The 14,032-nt window shown below is 44.0% G+C and overlaps 6 protein-coding genes across 7 annotated transcripts; 2 read left to right on the forward strand and 4 right to left on the reverse strand.

Annotated features, from left to right (window-relative positions):
* Window positions 1–25: 25 nt before the first annotated feature.
* On the reverse strand, window positions 26–8,051 carry LOC6499275 (DNA replication licensing factor REC). Its single transcript, XM_001954941.4, has 2 exons — window positions 5,738–8,051; window positions 26–528 (listed from the first exon to the last, which is right to left on the reverse strand). Exons 1-2 carry the CDS (start codon window positions 7,981–7,983, stop codon window positions 135–137), a joined length of 2,640 nt encoding a protein of 879 aa, XP_001954977.1. The 5' UTR covers window positions 7,984–8,051; the 3' UTR covers window positions 26–134.
* LOC6501318 (nose resistant to fluoxetine protein 6) lies at window positions 1,174–5,732 on the forward strand. The gene is made up of 8 exons (XM_001954942.4): window positions 1,174–1,627; window positions 2,512–2,807; window positions 3,681–3,846; window positions 3,911–4,614; window positions 4,673–4,866; window positions 4,936–5,276; window positions 5,340–5,482; window positions 5,545–5,732. Exons 1-8 carry the CDS (start codon window positions 1,564–1,566, stop codon window positions 5,647–5,649), a joined length of 2,013 nt encoding a protein of 670 aa, XP_001954978.1. The 5' UTR covers window positions 1,174–1,563; the 3' UTR covers window positions 5,650–5,732.
* A 196-nt stretch (window positions 8,052–8,247) lies between the features above and the next one.
* On the reverse strand, window positions 8,248–8,901 carry LOC6499274. 2 transcript variants are annotated; one of them, XM_001954943.4, is made up of 2 exons: window positions 8,761–8,901; window positions 8,248–8,702 (listed from the first exon to the last, which is right to left on the reverse strand). In XM_001954943.4, exons 1-2 carry the CDS (start codon window positions 8,812–8,814, stop codon window positions 8,295–8,297), a joined length of 462 nt encoding a protein of 153 aa, XP_001954979.1. In that variant the 5' UTR covers window positions 8,815–8,901; the 3' UTR covers window positions 8,248–8,294. The 2 variants fall into 2 exon arrangements, with proteins under 2 accessions (XP_001954979.1, XP_014765996.1); XM_014910510.3 differs by having other exon boundaries at window positions 8,248–8,690; window positions 8,761–8,867.
* LOC6499273 lies at window positions 8,889–11,235 on the reverse strand. The gene is made up of 2 exons (XM_001954944.4): window positions 10,782–11,235; window positions 8,889–9,387 (listed from the first exon to the last, which is right to left on the reverse strand). The coding sequence occupies exons 1-2, from the start codon at window positions 11,097–11,099 to the stop codon at window positions 8,977–8,979; spliced, it is 729 nt and encodes a 242-aa protein (XP_001954980.2). The 5' UTR covers window positions 11,100–11,235; the 3' UTR covers window positions 8,889–8,976.
* Window positions 11,236–11,449: 214 nt separating this feature from the next.
* Window positions 11,450–12,571, forward strand: LOC6501319 (actin-related protein 2/3 complex subunit 3). The gene is made up of 3 exons (XM_001954945.4): window positions 11,450–11,568; window positions 11,714–11,887; window positions 11,943–12,571. The coding sequence occupies exons 1-3, from the start codon at window positions 11,563–11,565 to the stop codon at window positions 12,294–12,296; spliced, it is 534 nt and encodes a 177-aa protein (XP_001954981.1). The 5' UTR covers window positions 11,450–11,562; the 3' UTR covers window positions 12,297–12,571.
* Window positions 12,572–12,629: 58 nt separating this feature from the next.
* Window positions 12,630–13,955, reverse strand: LOC6499272 (NADH dehydrogenase (ubiquinone) 23 kDa subunit). Its single transcript, XM_001954946.4, has 3 exons — window positions 13,571–13,955; window positions 12,938–13,389; window positions 12,630–12,867 (listed from the first exon to the last, which is right to left on the reverse strand). Exons 1-3 carry the CDS (start codon window positions 13,608–13,610, stop codon window positions 12,706–12,708), a joined length of 654 nt encoding a protein of 217 aa, XP_001954982.1. The 5' UTR covers window positions 13,611–13,955; the 3' UTR covers window positions 12,630–12,705.
* Between the last annotated feature and the right edge of the window lie 77 nt (window positions 13,956–14,032).

Here is a 14,032-nt window from a genome sequence, read left to right on the forward strand (position 1 = left end):
AAAACAATATTCTTTTTACAATGGGAAAAATTTTAAATTATATTTTAACTCTAAATAGCGATCCGGTTTAAAGTCACTTAGCAAGAAAAAATGGAACAGACTTACTGTCAATATTGACTCAGCCATCGCTTTGCTCAGTCCGGAACCACTTCGTACATGTTTGCACCCTTCTTGAGCAAATAGCCCCCCATGTTGGCAGTCTCCACCAGCTGGCTGACGCCCGACAAGATGCCCGCCCGCGTTGCGATCTCCTTCAACTCCTCGTACTCCAAAATGCGCCGCCCCAGTGCCTCTGCACGCCGCTGCATCATGAGCACGAAATTGCGCAGTTGGGCGCTTTTTCCGCCTCCCCCACCTCTGCCGGATGCACTGCAGCTGCCGCCTGAAGCACCACCTGCCTTGAGGCTGGTCTGGGTGATGCTTTCCGTCAAAAGGGCGATCACATCGCGCACGTGCTGGGGGGTAACCACGTGAGACAGATCTAAGCGGGCACGGGCCTGCGATAAGTTAATCAGGCCAAGAAGTTGGCTGCAAAGAAAAGATATAGAGCATTATGTTTAAACTTTCGCATAGATATTACATAAACTAAAATATATTGTCCAACAATAAAGTAACTTGACCTTCCGGATACAACCTTTCAGCTATTCCCTTCTTTGCAAATCAAGTTTGTGCCTTAAGTCTTTTGATTTGTCATATTTCCTAAAATTCTCAACGCGTGTTATTATTCTACCATACCGTTTTTGAATATTTCTTCTAAATTGGGCCCTTGGGCTTCCAGTTTGGGCCGTTTTCTTTCTGACCCCCAAATCAATTTCGCATTTTGTCTTATTCATAATCTACGCTGTTCTACATGGTAGGTTTTATTAAGTTATGGAAATAAACAACTATGTTTGCTTCGTAGATCCAAAAAAAACAACGAAAACACGTTTAGATGGAGAACTTTTGGGGGGGAATTACATTGGTAGGCCTCTTGAGTCTGCTGGCCAACAGCTGAAAATATGGTAAGCATAAATCACTCGTATGTGGGCGATGGAGTGCCCAGCATCGAACATGTTCCAACGCATTTTTATTTTGCTTTTGCGTTTTGTTTCCGGGGGAGTTTTGAAATGCCCGAACATCATCATCATTACAGAAAATGCAGCGGCCGCTGAGGTTCAGGCTGAGGCATCACTAGACTTGAACTTCACTTCATTCTCGGCTGGCACGTTGGCGCAAACGGTTCATTAGCTGGTCGGTCCGTCGGTTCGAAACCGTGTGCATTTCCTAACATTGGCATTGGCCGGACAGCAGAAGCCCGTGGGTCTGGGTCTGGTCGCCGGAGCAACTTGCATCTTCCAGCCCACCTCTTTGTTTTTCGCTTCATTTATTTCGTGTCGCATCGGACGCGTCGGTTGATGAAATTTCGCTTCTTATTGTTATTAGTGGTGCGGTGGTGCTGGTGTTGTTGCATTTGATTCGGGTGAGCCCACGGCAATTTGGGTGACGAAAGTGGCAAGAGTCTTTCAAACTCAATCAATTAGAGAGTGCATTACGACCGGGCGAGCTGATTGGATTCATCCCACGATGATGCTACAAATCGTGGCTTTAGCGGCGATTTTATCGGCTGCGCAATCTTTTCAATTGAACAGTAAGTTGGCGACCATAATGGTCAATAAACAGGATTAATCTACCCAATAAAAATGATTTATGAGCCTGTAAAACAGTGCTAGAATTCGTGCCAAAATTGAATAACAAGAAGGCAGTTTCAAAAAATAAAATTTAAATATGTCCATAAATGTATGCCTAGTCATGAATTCTTTTTATTCTTAGGCTGCTAAAAAAGATTAACTAATTATGGTGTGAGTGCTGAAAAACAAAGTTTAGAAAAGCAATCATGGCACATGATTAATTTACCTTGAAATTGCGATTTACACATTTCCTAGTCAAAATGGGGAATTTTCTATCGAAATCACATAATCCATTGTGAAGTGACATCTGATCAGATTGCATGTTATGCTTGCCAATCGATTTAACTATAGAACATTTAGGATAAGTCTGTTATTACCCCCATCTGTCTGCACCCCATCCTCCCGATCGCGTGTTCGGCGGGCCAAAGTTCCCCTCCGAAACTGGAGGCACAAAATCTTCTCGAGACTGGAGTGACGGAGCACAATTTTGACAAACAATTAACTCAGCCAAAGTGTCTGGATCTTGACAAGAGATTGAGGCTCTATCTTCGACAGTGGAAAAATGGCAAAAAAAATTACAATATTTACATTTGGTTTTTTCCCCAACGCAGATTAGACAAAGATGCTGCGGGAAGTTACTAGTCACAGGCAAATGCAAAACAAGTTCAAGTTCGGACAAAGGAACAAGTTTCCTTTCACTCGACTTAACTGCCATTGAACTTGAGGAGTTCTGCGGTTCTAGAAAAAAGGATCTTTCGCAGCTTAAAACTAGTTTTGCTCTTAATGAGCTGATTCATACATCTGATCCCTCATGACGTTTCTCGATCGGTTTTTTTTCTTGCAGTGACGCAGTTCTATGAGATGCCGCCGTTGTACGACTTGGACGATTACGATCGATGCCTCCAGGAGTTTAATGGCCAGTCCTCCACCTACTGCTTTGTCAGGGCGGAAGTTCAGCCGGACGAGTCCGCTTCCGCCTGGCGAGCTATAACCGAGATCTCGAAGTACGATCGGCATCACTTCGATCACCGGAACCTCTACTTTGGTCTCTGCCTGCGTGAGTGCGAGGACTCCCTATCAGAGCTGAATGAGGACGAACTGGAGGCCCTGCAAGCTGGTCTCCTCACAGATAACCCCAAGGTAAGGCCACACAGAAGTGTCACCTCATCCGATTCGATTCAGCGTCGGCTAACGATCGATTTAATTCAATCTAAAATTTGAACAATCAAACACGCTGATGGGCAGGTAGATATTTCAAAACCCATCCAAGGCGTCGCTCGAAATGGTCGATCAACAATCATTGGGCACAGAAGCCGTGATAACAGCACCAAAGTTTATTCAACTCGCAAGCCGCAAATTGAAAGGCCAGGGGCGGTGTCAAAGAGGGATCTATTGATTAAATACCTCTTACTGACACTAAACTTGAATATTTTATTTTAAAGTTTACTTTTGTTCGAAACACATTTTTATAAGATATTGAAAAAAAGAATACCTCAAAGAGTAATTAAATCTTAACGACGGCTTTCAAAGTTTCAACAGTAACATTAATTTCCATTAAATCGACTAGCCATCAAACCCCATCCACATGACGCCTCTGGCCTCCGGTGCGTGATCTTCATCTTCATTTATTTATAAACATTGCATAAATTACAGCCGGAAAATCCGCTGATTAAACGGCGGATAGCTGGGTAATGGTAGCTGCCAGGTGGAAGATACGAATGGGAATCGAAATGGAAATGGGAATGGGAATGGTGTGGTCGATGCCATTGATGCAGTCGCCATCAAAATGCATCGATGATGGCAGATTACACAAAAGCTCTTCTATTGACTTAGGCGTTGGCCAAAATTGGACATCAATTTGGGCGGAGAAGCATCCGATCCGAAATCCGATCCAGTTCAATCAAAACCAAAACAAAGCCACTTTAATCACACGCATTTCTTTCAAGGCCAAGGGCCCGCATTCGGAATCTGGCATTTTAACGACTAACTATCCCATAAATTTTTTATTGGCAGGTGAACGTGTATTTGGACTTGTTCTCGGCGGAAACCGATAACCGCCAACGGCACCAGCGCCTCACCAATGTCTGTCTAAATTGGCGGTTGCAGCGCCGGGGATTTGGTGTCTTGGCCAAGAGCGTAGTGGAGTATTGCAATGAGGCGGGACAGCAAGTGGAGGATGGTGAGTTCTCTAAGGTTTTCCCGAGAATTTTCCTATAAAATTACCTTTTTTGTTCCTCACCTAGATGCCTGGAACCTTAGCTTTTATGGCATCTTGGGCGCCCTATTGGTTTTGGCCTGCCTAGGCAGCCTTGTGGACCTTCTCTTGAAGCGACGACGTCACGACAAAATGCTCAAGGAACGCGATCATTACAAAACCCCACCGAAGAGCACTGCCCAACAAATCCTGCTAACCTTTTCGGTGGCCCGGAACTGGTATCGTTTGAACCAAGAACCCACTGGCAAGATCGGACGCGAGCTGCGCTTCCTCGACTGCTTCAAGTTCTTCGCCATGTTCATGGTTATATTCGCGCACACCAACTGGGTGATATACGAGAGCGCCATCAGCAACCCACAGGATCCAGAGCGTCTGCTCCACACGGCAGCTGGCACGCTCCTTGTCTCCGGATCACTAATCACGGTTACGTTTTTTGTGATCAGTGGCCTGCTGTTGACCATTAATTGGCTGGCGGTGTCCCGTTCATTGGAAGCTAAGAAGGAGCACTGGAGTTTTGGGCAGTATGCTTTCCTCTTTCTGAAGTTTAATGTCTTCCGGTACATCCGACTGACGGTTCCCTACGCCTTTGTCCTGCTCATGAGCGGAGTTTACTTTGAAAACGCCGGAGGTCCTCTTTGGCGGCACATATTCGAGCGGGAGCAGCTGTCCTGTCGCCGCAACTGGTGGACGAATCTTCTGTACATCAATAACTTTGTGCGCACGGATGAGAGGGTACTACGGAGTAAGATCCTTCCACAATGCATCACATTAAAGAACATTTTTTTTTCAGTGCCTGCTCCAGGGCTGGTATTTGGCGGCGGATACGCATTCCTTTGTGCTGAGTCTGATCCTGCTCATGTTGGGTCATCGCTTCGCCAAGTGGAGCAAGCACCTTTATGCGGGAATCCTTGCCACTTTTGTGGCTATCCCAATGGTGCTCACTTACGTCATGGACTACTACCCCATCTTTATACCATCGCCCCAGTGAGTACTATTCGAGTTTATACCAACAGGATATATTTTTATCCTTATCCAAAATCCTTAAACAAACAGGACCCAAAAGGACTCATTTATCGGAGACAGACAGTTTACGGAATTTTACACTTCTTCCCTGATGAATTTTGGCTCTTACTTCTGTGGCGTTTTGGCAGCCTTGGCCTACGACCAACTGACCCAGAAACAATACAAAATCCGGGAGCTGAAGAGTTTCCAGCTTCTTTGGTTCGCGCTCATCCCAGTGGGTGTCCTGTGGCTGTTCAGCGCTCATCCCATCTTCCAGCATTACTATGTGGCTCCGTCTGCCATCTGGGGAGCCATTTATGCCGGACTGCAGCGTAATCTCTGGGGCTTTGGTTTGGGCATCTTCATTGTGGGCATGGCCGGAAAAGTGGGATGTAAGTTTCATCAACCTCGTTTCTTATCCTTATAATATTCATATATTTATTCCTTATCACTAGGGATCTTCCGCAAATTCGCCTGCCTGCCAATTTTTCGGATCCTGGGGCGCCTTACCTACGGAGCCTTCATTGTCCATCTCCTGGTGGCCCGTATAGTTCTGGCCACGGTGAGGGAACCCATCTATTTCGGCACTGGTATGATGGTAAGTCGGTAATCAGAAATAATAAAAATATTTAATAATACTTTATCGTTATCCCCCCGCAGTTCGCGTTTATCTTTTTCACGATGACCATGTCCTATCTGTGCTCCTTCCTCCTGGCCATCTTCCTGGAGCTGCCCGTCTCCTCATTTCTTAAGCTCATGCGATAGCTGAACGTTTCAACTTACAGCCCACTTAAAATTAATGTAGTTTAGTAAGAAGCTCTAACTTAAATATAATATTTACACATAAACTCACCTTGATCCTATCGGGCCGGAGTCATTGTCAGAGGAGGTACTGCTGCCCTTGAGCTCCAGAAAGTATTGAAGGAGGGCACTCATGGCGTCGTCGTTCAACTTGGGACTTACTTGTTGCCGGGCATAGGAAATAAACTTTTTGATGAGTACAGGAGGTATGAGTTCCAGGTCCGCATCTTCCGGCAGGAGCTCCAATCGTCTATCCAGATCATAGTCCTGCTGCATGATACTATCGTTGTCATCCTCCTTCTTAAAGGTTTCATCTACACCGCCAGCTTCAGGTCCGTGAAAAGCTTCTTCGCAGATGGAGTCGCTGATCTTGGGCTTAAGAGCATAGCGAGCTGCGATTCTGGCCCGCTTTTTAGCTCCAGTATGAAGAGCCCGGACGTGTTCCGTCAGAGACAGGTCTCTTTCCGAGGGTTTGTCTAGCAATACGTAGACCAGATGGAACTCCCGCAGCAGGGCTGGTGTAATGTTGATGTTTTGGAGAAGATATCGGCCTTCATCGTACTGGCCTCTTTGCGGGTTGGCACACGCTATTACCGAAGGGTGGGCCGGAAAGATGCCAAAGACTCCGGGAAGCTGTATGCTAATCTCGCCCGACTGCATACACTGAAGAAGAACGGCCTGCTTTGATGCGAGTTTGTCTACGTCGTCTAGAGTGCAGTGTCCCCCTCCGCTGGCGGTCATCAGGGCACCTGCCTGCATGACCTTTTTGTTTCGCCCCGAGAAAGTCACGCCCAAATGCTGCGCAGAGTGAGCTCCTTTTTTTCCGCTAACGTGGGCACCACGTTCCATGATCTGGGCGCAGCTCTGCAGGATCTTGCTCTTGCCAATGCCAGGATCGCCCACCAGGAGCACGTTGATGGGGGATTCTCCTCCAAAGAGCGAAAGCAAGCAGGCAGCTTTGGCTAGTTCATGCCCATAGACTTCCGGGGCTATGGATTGGACCAGAAGCTTGAAGCTGTTCGGTTCTGAATTAATCATGGCAATGGCTTGTAGATCCCGATCACTGAACTCGGTTTTCTTGTTTTCCGCATCCTGAATACTGACCGCCTTGAGATAGGCTTGCTTTTGGTCGTTGGTGGCATCATCCTCTCCTAGTTCCTGCAGCTTCAGCACCCCCGTGACGATCACCAACTGGCCCACTCGAACAGAATCCACCAGATCGTGTCGCAACTCAATATCTATTTCCTCCGGCTGGGTGTTTTCGAAGTCATTCATTAAAGACAGGCTTGACTCCTCCAGGCGAATGATCTGCCTGGCAGAAAGGCGTGTATATGGGGAGCTCCTAAGGGCCAGGAATCCATCGCGAGCCACACACTCGGATCTCTTGCAGTGGTAGGGACGCGGCTGGAAGGTCCCACGCTGACGCATAGCCATCTCCATTTGGCAACGACTGCAGCGAAAAGCTTGCCACGTCAGGTTGTAGGTTGGTTCGCCAATGCTGGTCACGGTCCCTTGAATTGCGAACAGAGTATCCACTCGGTCGTGGATGATGCTGTTCAGCGAATTAACCGGTACAAATTCGAATGGCCTCGCATAGATTTTGCGCAGTCGTTGGGTTGGAGGCAAGTACTGCTCCGGCGTGGAAACAGCGCCCACGGCAGTATCTGTTGCATCCAACAAATGGTTTACAACCACGGTGTGCATGGCCAGAGACAGAGTCGAAAGAGATCGCAATGGGTGCTCCTTTAGATCCTCCTCTAGCCCGGGCCACACTTCTTTTAGCTGCACATCCTGTAGGATCCCTGAAGCGGGCAGTGTGAAGAATCCTTGATCACGGATCTTTACAAAATCGTAGTTTTGCGGATTTCTTTGATAATGAGCTTCCACGGCCATGATCCTTCTAGCGAGATCACTCTCCTCTGCGTAGGTGTCTCTTAAGAAGTACAATCTCCATCCGGAATATGCACGCGGATTGTCCACCGCGATGCTTTGAACCAGTAGCCCATCTTCGGGAGCAGCATAGTTCTCCGGCCGCAGAAAGCTACAGTCCAAGGGTGCGCCACGTCCGCGTTTGTTTGATGACCGGCCCCAGCCCCTGGGTTGGCGGGTCGCTGGAGGTTCCGCGTCCGTACCTCCTTCACCTGTGGCCGCCTCACGATTCGGTTGTCGATTTCCACGAGCAGGGATCACACGCCCATTCCGCCGGAAGTAGAAGTAAGGACGATAGGCACCACCTCCGCGGGCCCGTCCACGTACGAAACGAGAGGGAGCCCGCCCTCGAGCCGGTGGGGGATTCATTTCAGACCTGGAATGTTTACAAATTTACGCGCTCCCTGATATTGATGGGATTTGTTCGATTACTTGCGGATCTGGGCGATAAATATTCGACGCGGCGTTGCCGGATCCGGCATATGTATCTTATATCTTATAGATCCAGACCTAAATTGGATTGGATTTTTCGATCTTTTCGAACTCGGTAGTTCTTCAAATACTATCTTACAAATAACGCTTTGAGAGTTATTAGAATCACTTCAAAAGTAAAAAAAAACGAAATTTATTATATATTTTTACATCCTTTATTTGACCATGATTCCTAAAACCAAAACCTTTTATTTTGAAGTAATTTCTTCAGAAATTTCGAGCATCTTCGTCTCGTGCTTGAAAAGCTCCAGCTGAGAGGGCAACAAGTTCTTAAATATGTCCAATATTTTAGGCTTAATGTTGCTAAAAGTTTCCAGGATAAGCTTCTGCTCCACAATATTGCGCGGCTGGGCGCCATTCAACTCCTGAAGGATGTCAATGCACCCATCCAGCAGCGTCACCTGCCGCATCTGCAACTGCAACAACTCCTTCTGGACACTCTTGATGCTCTCGATTTGCTCATCCAGGCGAAGTGGTATATTTTCAATCGCTGCCATTTGCTCGAGATGCTTTTCGGAGTCGTCAGAGGATGCAGCGCTTAGAGGCTTTGATTCATTATTATCTTCACATTTTTCTGGTTCTTCCTTTATGACGGTCTTTAAGACACTTAAATTTAAAAAATTCACTGGACAATTTTTTTAGTAATACACTTACGAGACGCTCCTTCTTCTGCAATGGCACCGATTTCGATTTGTACTTCTTACCCATACTATTTTTTTTTTTAGCTCTATTACCTCTATGCCTCTATAGAATTGTAATCTCCGATCAAAACTAAGTCAAACTTTTAAGTCAGCGCCTGCTTTTATGAAGTAACTCGATTACAATTGTCTAGATATGGAAACACAAATTGTGAAGAATCGATTTTTGCTCTCAGGACGAGGAGTTCTGTGGGTTTCTCCCCCGTAAGAGCGAGTTGAAGTTGATGGCACAGTTGTCAAGACGCGATAACTGTTTGATCATGTCCTCCAGAAGTAGACTGGGTCCCTCGTTCGGCCCCCGGATGAGCCCATATGCCTCGGCATTGGCGATCCGGTGTTGGAGCAGCGGCATATAGGGTCCCTTGAAGTGCGGCGCTCCATTCGTCAATTCTTTTGGAGGCTGTGCCGGCTGCATGCAAACAGTATCGGTCTTCATGGGTCGACCAGTCGGTTGATTTGGACGGAACTTGGGAACCCGGTAGCCGAACTTTCTCTTCTTCTCTGCCTCGGAATGGCTATCACCCGCATCCTCTGACTCGTAATGATGATTATAAAACCGGAAGCCATAAATTGCGGGTCTTGGCTGATAGGATGAAGTTAAACAAAATATATAACAAAATATTCAATAAATTTAAGATAGACATACATATTTTGCGTTATTTAAGGATAAGAATTTTATAATTTATTTATCAAATTTTTAATATGTTTCCAACCAAATTCTATATCTGTCCTAATATTCATCTTAGTACCTTAAACGATTTGTAAATCGAATCTCTACTAATCTTCATTAAAAGATAGGAAAAGATTTATAAGATATTCAAAAAGCTAAGCTAAAAAATTCTTGGGCATCCCCAAAATGTTAAAAGTGCAGAGGAAGGACAATATAGCACTCAGTGATCGCTGTATATTTTACAACATGCATCCGATTCTTACGCGGGATACCTCAAACGATTAGTAGATCGATTCTCCACAAATCTGCATTAAAATCTAAAAACAAAATATTTTTTAGATTTTTTGTTAAATTTTGTGGGCTGTCCCCTTCAAAATGTTGAAAATGCATGGGGGCGTCCATTGGGCCCCCTGCGGTGGCTATATCTTTGCCAATAATCATCCGATTTTTATGCGAAATACCTCAAACGATTAGTAGACCGATTCTCCACAAATCTGCATCAAAATCTAAGAACAAAATATTTTTTAGATTTTTTCTTAAATTTTGTGGGCTGTCCCCTTCAAAATGTTGAAAATGCATGGGAACATCTATCGGGCCCCCTGCGGTGGCTATATCTTTGCCAATAATCATCCGATTTTTATGCGAAATACCTCAAACGATTAGTAGACCGATTCTCCACAAATCTGCATCAAAATCTAAAACAAAATATTTTTTACATTTTTTCTTAAATTTTGTGGGCTGTCCCCTTCAAAATGTTGAAAATGAATGGGGGCGTCTATCGATTCCCCACAAATCTGCATCAAAATCTAAGAACAAAATATTTTTTAGATTTTTTCTTAAATTTTGTGGGCTGTCCCCTTCAAAATGTTGAAAATGCATGGGAACATCTATCGGGCCCCCTGCGGTGGCTATATCTTTGCCAATAATAATCCGATTCTTATGCGGAATACCTTAATCGATTAGTAGATCGATTCCCCACAAATCTGCATCAAAATCTAAGAACAAAATATTTTTTAGATTTTTTCTTAATTTTTGTGGGCTGTCCCTTCAAAATGTTGAAAATGCATGGGAGCATCTATCGGGCCCCCTGCGGTGGCTATATCTTTGCCAATAATAATCCGATTCTTATGCGGAATACCTTAATCGATTAGTAGATTTATTCTCCACAAATCTGCATCAAAATTTTTTAAATTCAAAATATTTTTTAAATTTTTTGTTTTATTTTGTGGGACATCAACCTTCACCAATAGATCTTTACGAAAATTGTTACATCTTTAGTGAGACTCTAAATGGTAGCAACTACTTACAGCTCTCATATTGCGCTCCTCATTGTATCCATCGTCGATCTCGTCAGAATAATCGCCCTGTTCTTCCCCCAAATCGACCGCCCTTCGGTCTCCAATAAGTGGCACCTGTGGAACGAACTCCGAAGCACTTGCCCTCAACCCTTGACTGGCGACAGGAGCCGGTGGAGGAGCTGGAGCCACTGGTCCCGGTGTATTGGTAATGGTATCCAATTCCAAACATAGTCTCTTGTAGGCCATTGCCGATCTTTCCAGTTGACTTAAATTCAGTTGGCCAGCAAATGTGGCCACGTTATGCAAGAAATTTTTACTGTGATCCATAGAGAGCGAAGGGGACCCAAAGCAAATACTCTTCAAGGAGCGCGCACATCTAAAATTTAATTTTTTAGTTTTTTCGCCAACAAGTGAGATGTCAAACAGTTGATTATAACGATTTTTTTGTGAACCTAAACGGTAACTTTGTTTAAAAAGGTATAGGTAAAAAGTAATTTTTATGAATATAAAAAATTTTTTATTTATATACTTTGCCATATTTATTGAATAAAAGAGCTAAAACAAGATAAATAAAATATTCAATTTTAGTACATAGTATGAAACTTTTCAATATTCAGTGGCGCGAAGTGAAATCAAAGCGGACTTCGAATTTTCGAAATTATCAAAAATATCGATATATCGATAGTAGTACCGCCTCGGCATTCCTGTAAAAAATAACTTGGGCACATTTTAATAAATCACAATAAAATTGTTAATTACTTGTTTTATAAATCTATTTTAGCATTTAATCATGCCGGTGAGTAAATTTAGAAGAAAACCACTTCTAAAATGTAGAAGAAGTCAAGGCGCCATAGTTCATATATGAATTTCAACGCCACTTACACCCCCTGCTAAGCTCGGAATTTTGTTGAAAAATAAAAATAACTTTGAATATTTCACAGGCATACCACTCCCAGATCAAGGAATTTCGCCAACAGGTGGGAAATATGGCTATCTTGCCATTGAGGACCCAGGTTCGAGGACCAGCACCCACGGCAAATACAGAAAGCGACATCATTGATGAGTCACTTTACTTCTTCAAAGCCAATGTTTTTTTCCGCACATATGAAATAAAGGTGAGGTTTTAATCAAGGATAATCTAGTTTATAAAAATAACCTTTTTTGGTTTAGTCCGAGGTGGATCGAGTTCTAATCTATGTTACCCTCTACATAACCGAGTGCCTGAAAAGGCTCAATCGATGCACTAGCAAGGCTCAGGGACAACAGGAGATGTACAGCTTAGCCATCTCGAAGTTTGACATTCCCGGCGATGCAGGATTCCCATTGAACGCCGTTTATGCTAAGCCACAGTCAGCCCAGGATGCGGATCTAATGCGTCAGTACCTCCTGCAAATACGGCACGAAACCGGCAACCGAATGGTGGAGAAGGTTTTCAGCACCGAAGATGGAAAGCCTAATAAGTGGTGGACTTGCTTTGCCAAGAAGAAGTTCATGGAGAAAAGCCTGGCCGGTCCAGGTCAATAAGCAACTCTCAAAAGATTCTTTGCTTGAAAACCCTTGGACTTGTTTTTTATGTTCGCCTAGACAACCGTTGTCAGCTTCCATAATATAATAATTTGGTGAAACTACCTTGCTTTTAGATCGTGACCTGATATCCCAGGTCATAAGCCAAAGTTTCACCACAAAAGCTATTAACTGTTTAAAGTTATACATAAATTATTTTAACTCAAATAAAATCTTTTACATCTTTAATAAATGTCTATTCAGATCAGAAGTTAATACTTCTGGCTAACTATGAATAATTTGTTTTTTCTAGCTATTAACTACAAATGCATTTCAAATGAAGCAACGAAATAGTTAAGACGCAGCCACGGCAACGATCTTTAATTGGAAAATCGTTCTAAACAAGAAAATCTAAAAGGTACAACCAAAATTAACGATAGAGATGATCGGCCTGCAGGTTAGAGGCAATTTCGGACTCCCACTTGTCGCCATTGCAGAGCAGCTTTTCCTTGTTGTAAAGCAACTCCTCGTGCGTCTCCGTGGAGAATTCAAAGTTAGGTCCTTCCACGATGGCGTCAACTGGGCAAGCCTCCTGTGTAAATTGATGATACAAGAATATTTAGAACTTGCTTCTTATAAATTTAAATTGAAAGGTTCCTCACCTGACAGAAACCGCAGTAGATACACTTGGTCATGTCGATATCGTAGCGGGTGGTTCGCCTGCTTCCGTCAGCGCGTTCCTCTGCCTCAATGGTAATAGCCTGTGCCGGGCAGATGGCCTCACACAGCTTGCAAGCGATGCACCGCTCCTCGCCACTGGGATAGCGCCGCAGAGCGTGTTCGCCACGGAAACGCGGGCTGAGAGGTCCCTTTTCGAAGGGATAGTTGATGGTGGCCGGCTCCTTGAAGATGTGTGCCAGGGTGACTGCGAAACCGCGGAAGAGCTCCCCGAAGAACATCGTAGTGGCGGCACGATCAGTAATATCCGCAAACTCCATGCTCTGCTCCTTATTGTTTACGTAGACGTATCCCTGGGGTACTGGTACGATATCTTTCGGTTCCGCCTTTTGAGCAGCCAGCATCCTGGCGCCGTGGGTGCCAAACATGCGCTGACCTGAGGAGGAACCAATCCAGCGTTAAATCACTCATGAAAATCATTTATTTATCCAATTTTGTCCTTTGTTTTGCTATGACATAAGCTTACATAACCTCACTAAGCGCTATTTTTCGCCAGTTTTCACGGTTTTCCAGCGCTTGGAAGTGAGTGAGATTTAAGCTTTCCATTCGCCACTAACCATTGCGCGATGCGGTGAAAATTCGCATAGTTAGCGACATGTTTGTGGCCCAATTAGTCTAAAAACTGGCAAAAAATTGTTTTGCTATTGAATTTCCACGAACTGTTATCGAAATAGTGGCTGCCAACTTAGTTAAAATTGTTACAGTGAAGAGAACTATCGATAAATAATTTCATAAATAAAAATTTGTTAAGGCGGCATTGTTAAATAAGAAAATTATTTAAAAATATGTTATTTTAAATATGTAAATTTTTAAACATAGTTAATTTAAAAAATAAAACAATGGACACAAAAATATACTATATATAGTCGATTTCTAGAAAATTTGCGTCCTTAACGCTCTAATTCCTGCCTATTTGTGCATGAATAAAAATTTAGTTTTATTTCAATTTAAATTAATATGTATTCTGTTTGAAAGCTTAAAAACGGTAACAAAAATCGATAACAAATTATTTTCCCGTG

This window comes from Drosophila ananassae, chromosome 2L (assembly GCF_017639315.1).
Source record: "Drosophila ananassae strain 14024-0371.13 chromosome 2L, ASM1763931v2, whole genome shotgun sequence".
Lineage (NCBI taxonomy): Eukaryota > Metazoa > Arthropoda > Insecta > Diptera > Drosophilidae > Drosophila > Drosophila ananassae.

Bases quoted from the DNA above. Each gene is read 5' to 3' on its own strand.
- LOC6499272 (XM_001954946.4), bottom strand. From the start codon at position 13,610: ATGTCGCTAACTATGCGAATTTTCACCGCATCGCGCAATG. The intron at 13,390-13,570 runs GTTAGTGGCGAA...GTTCCTCCTCAG, and splicing joins TTTCACCGCATCGCGCAATG to GTCAGCGCATGTTTGGCACC. The intron at 12,868-12,937 runs GTGAGGAACCTT...CAATTTACACAG, and splicing joins TCTACTGCGGTTTCTGTCAG to GAGGCTTGCCCAGTTGACGC.
- LOC6501319 (XM_001954945.4), top strand. The intron at 11,888-11,942 runs GTGAGGTTTTAA...TTTTTGGTTTAG, and splicing joins TCCGCACATATGAAATAAAG to TCCGAGGTGGATCGAGTTCT.
- LOC6499273 (XM_001954944.4), bottom strand. From the start codon at position 11,099: ATGGATCACAGTAAAAATTTCTTGCATAACGTGGCCACATTTGCTGGC. The intron at 9,388-10,781 runs GTAAGTAGTTGC...TCATCCTATCAG, and splicing joins AGGAGCGCAATATGAGAGCT to CCAAGACCCGCAATTTATGG.
- LOC6499275 (XM_001954941.4), bottom strand. From the start codon at position 7,983: ATGAATCCCCCACCGGCTCGAGGGCGGGCTCCCTCTCGTTTCGTACGT. The intron at 529-5,737 runs GTGAGTTTATGT...TTTTCTTTGCAG, and splicing joins TCCGGCCCGATAGGATCAAG to CCAACTTCTTGGCCTGATTA.
- LOC6501318 (XM_001954942.4), top strand. From the start codon at position 1,564: ATGATGCTACAAATCGTGGCTTTAGCGGCGATTTTATCGGCTGCGCAA. The intron at 4,615-4,672 runs GTACTACGGAGT...TTTTTTTTTCAG, and splicing joins TTGTGCGCACGGATGAGAGG to TGCCTGCTCCAGGGCTGGTA. The intron at 5,483-5,544 runs GTAAGTCGGTAA...ATCCCCCCGCAG, and splicing joins ATTTCGGCACTGGTATGATG to TTCGCGTTTATCTTTTTCAC.
- LOC6499274 (XM_001954943.4), bottom strand. From the start codon at position 8,814: ATGGGTAAGAAGTACAAATCGAAATCGGTGCCATTGCAGAAGAAGGAG. The intron at 8,703-8,760 runs GTAAGTGTATTA...AGTGTCTTAAAG, and splicing joins TGCAGAAGAAGGAGCGTCTC to ACCGTCATAAAGGAAGAACC.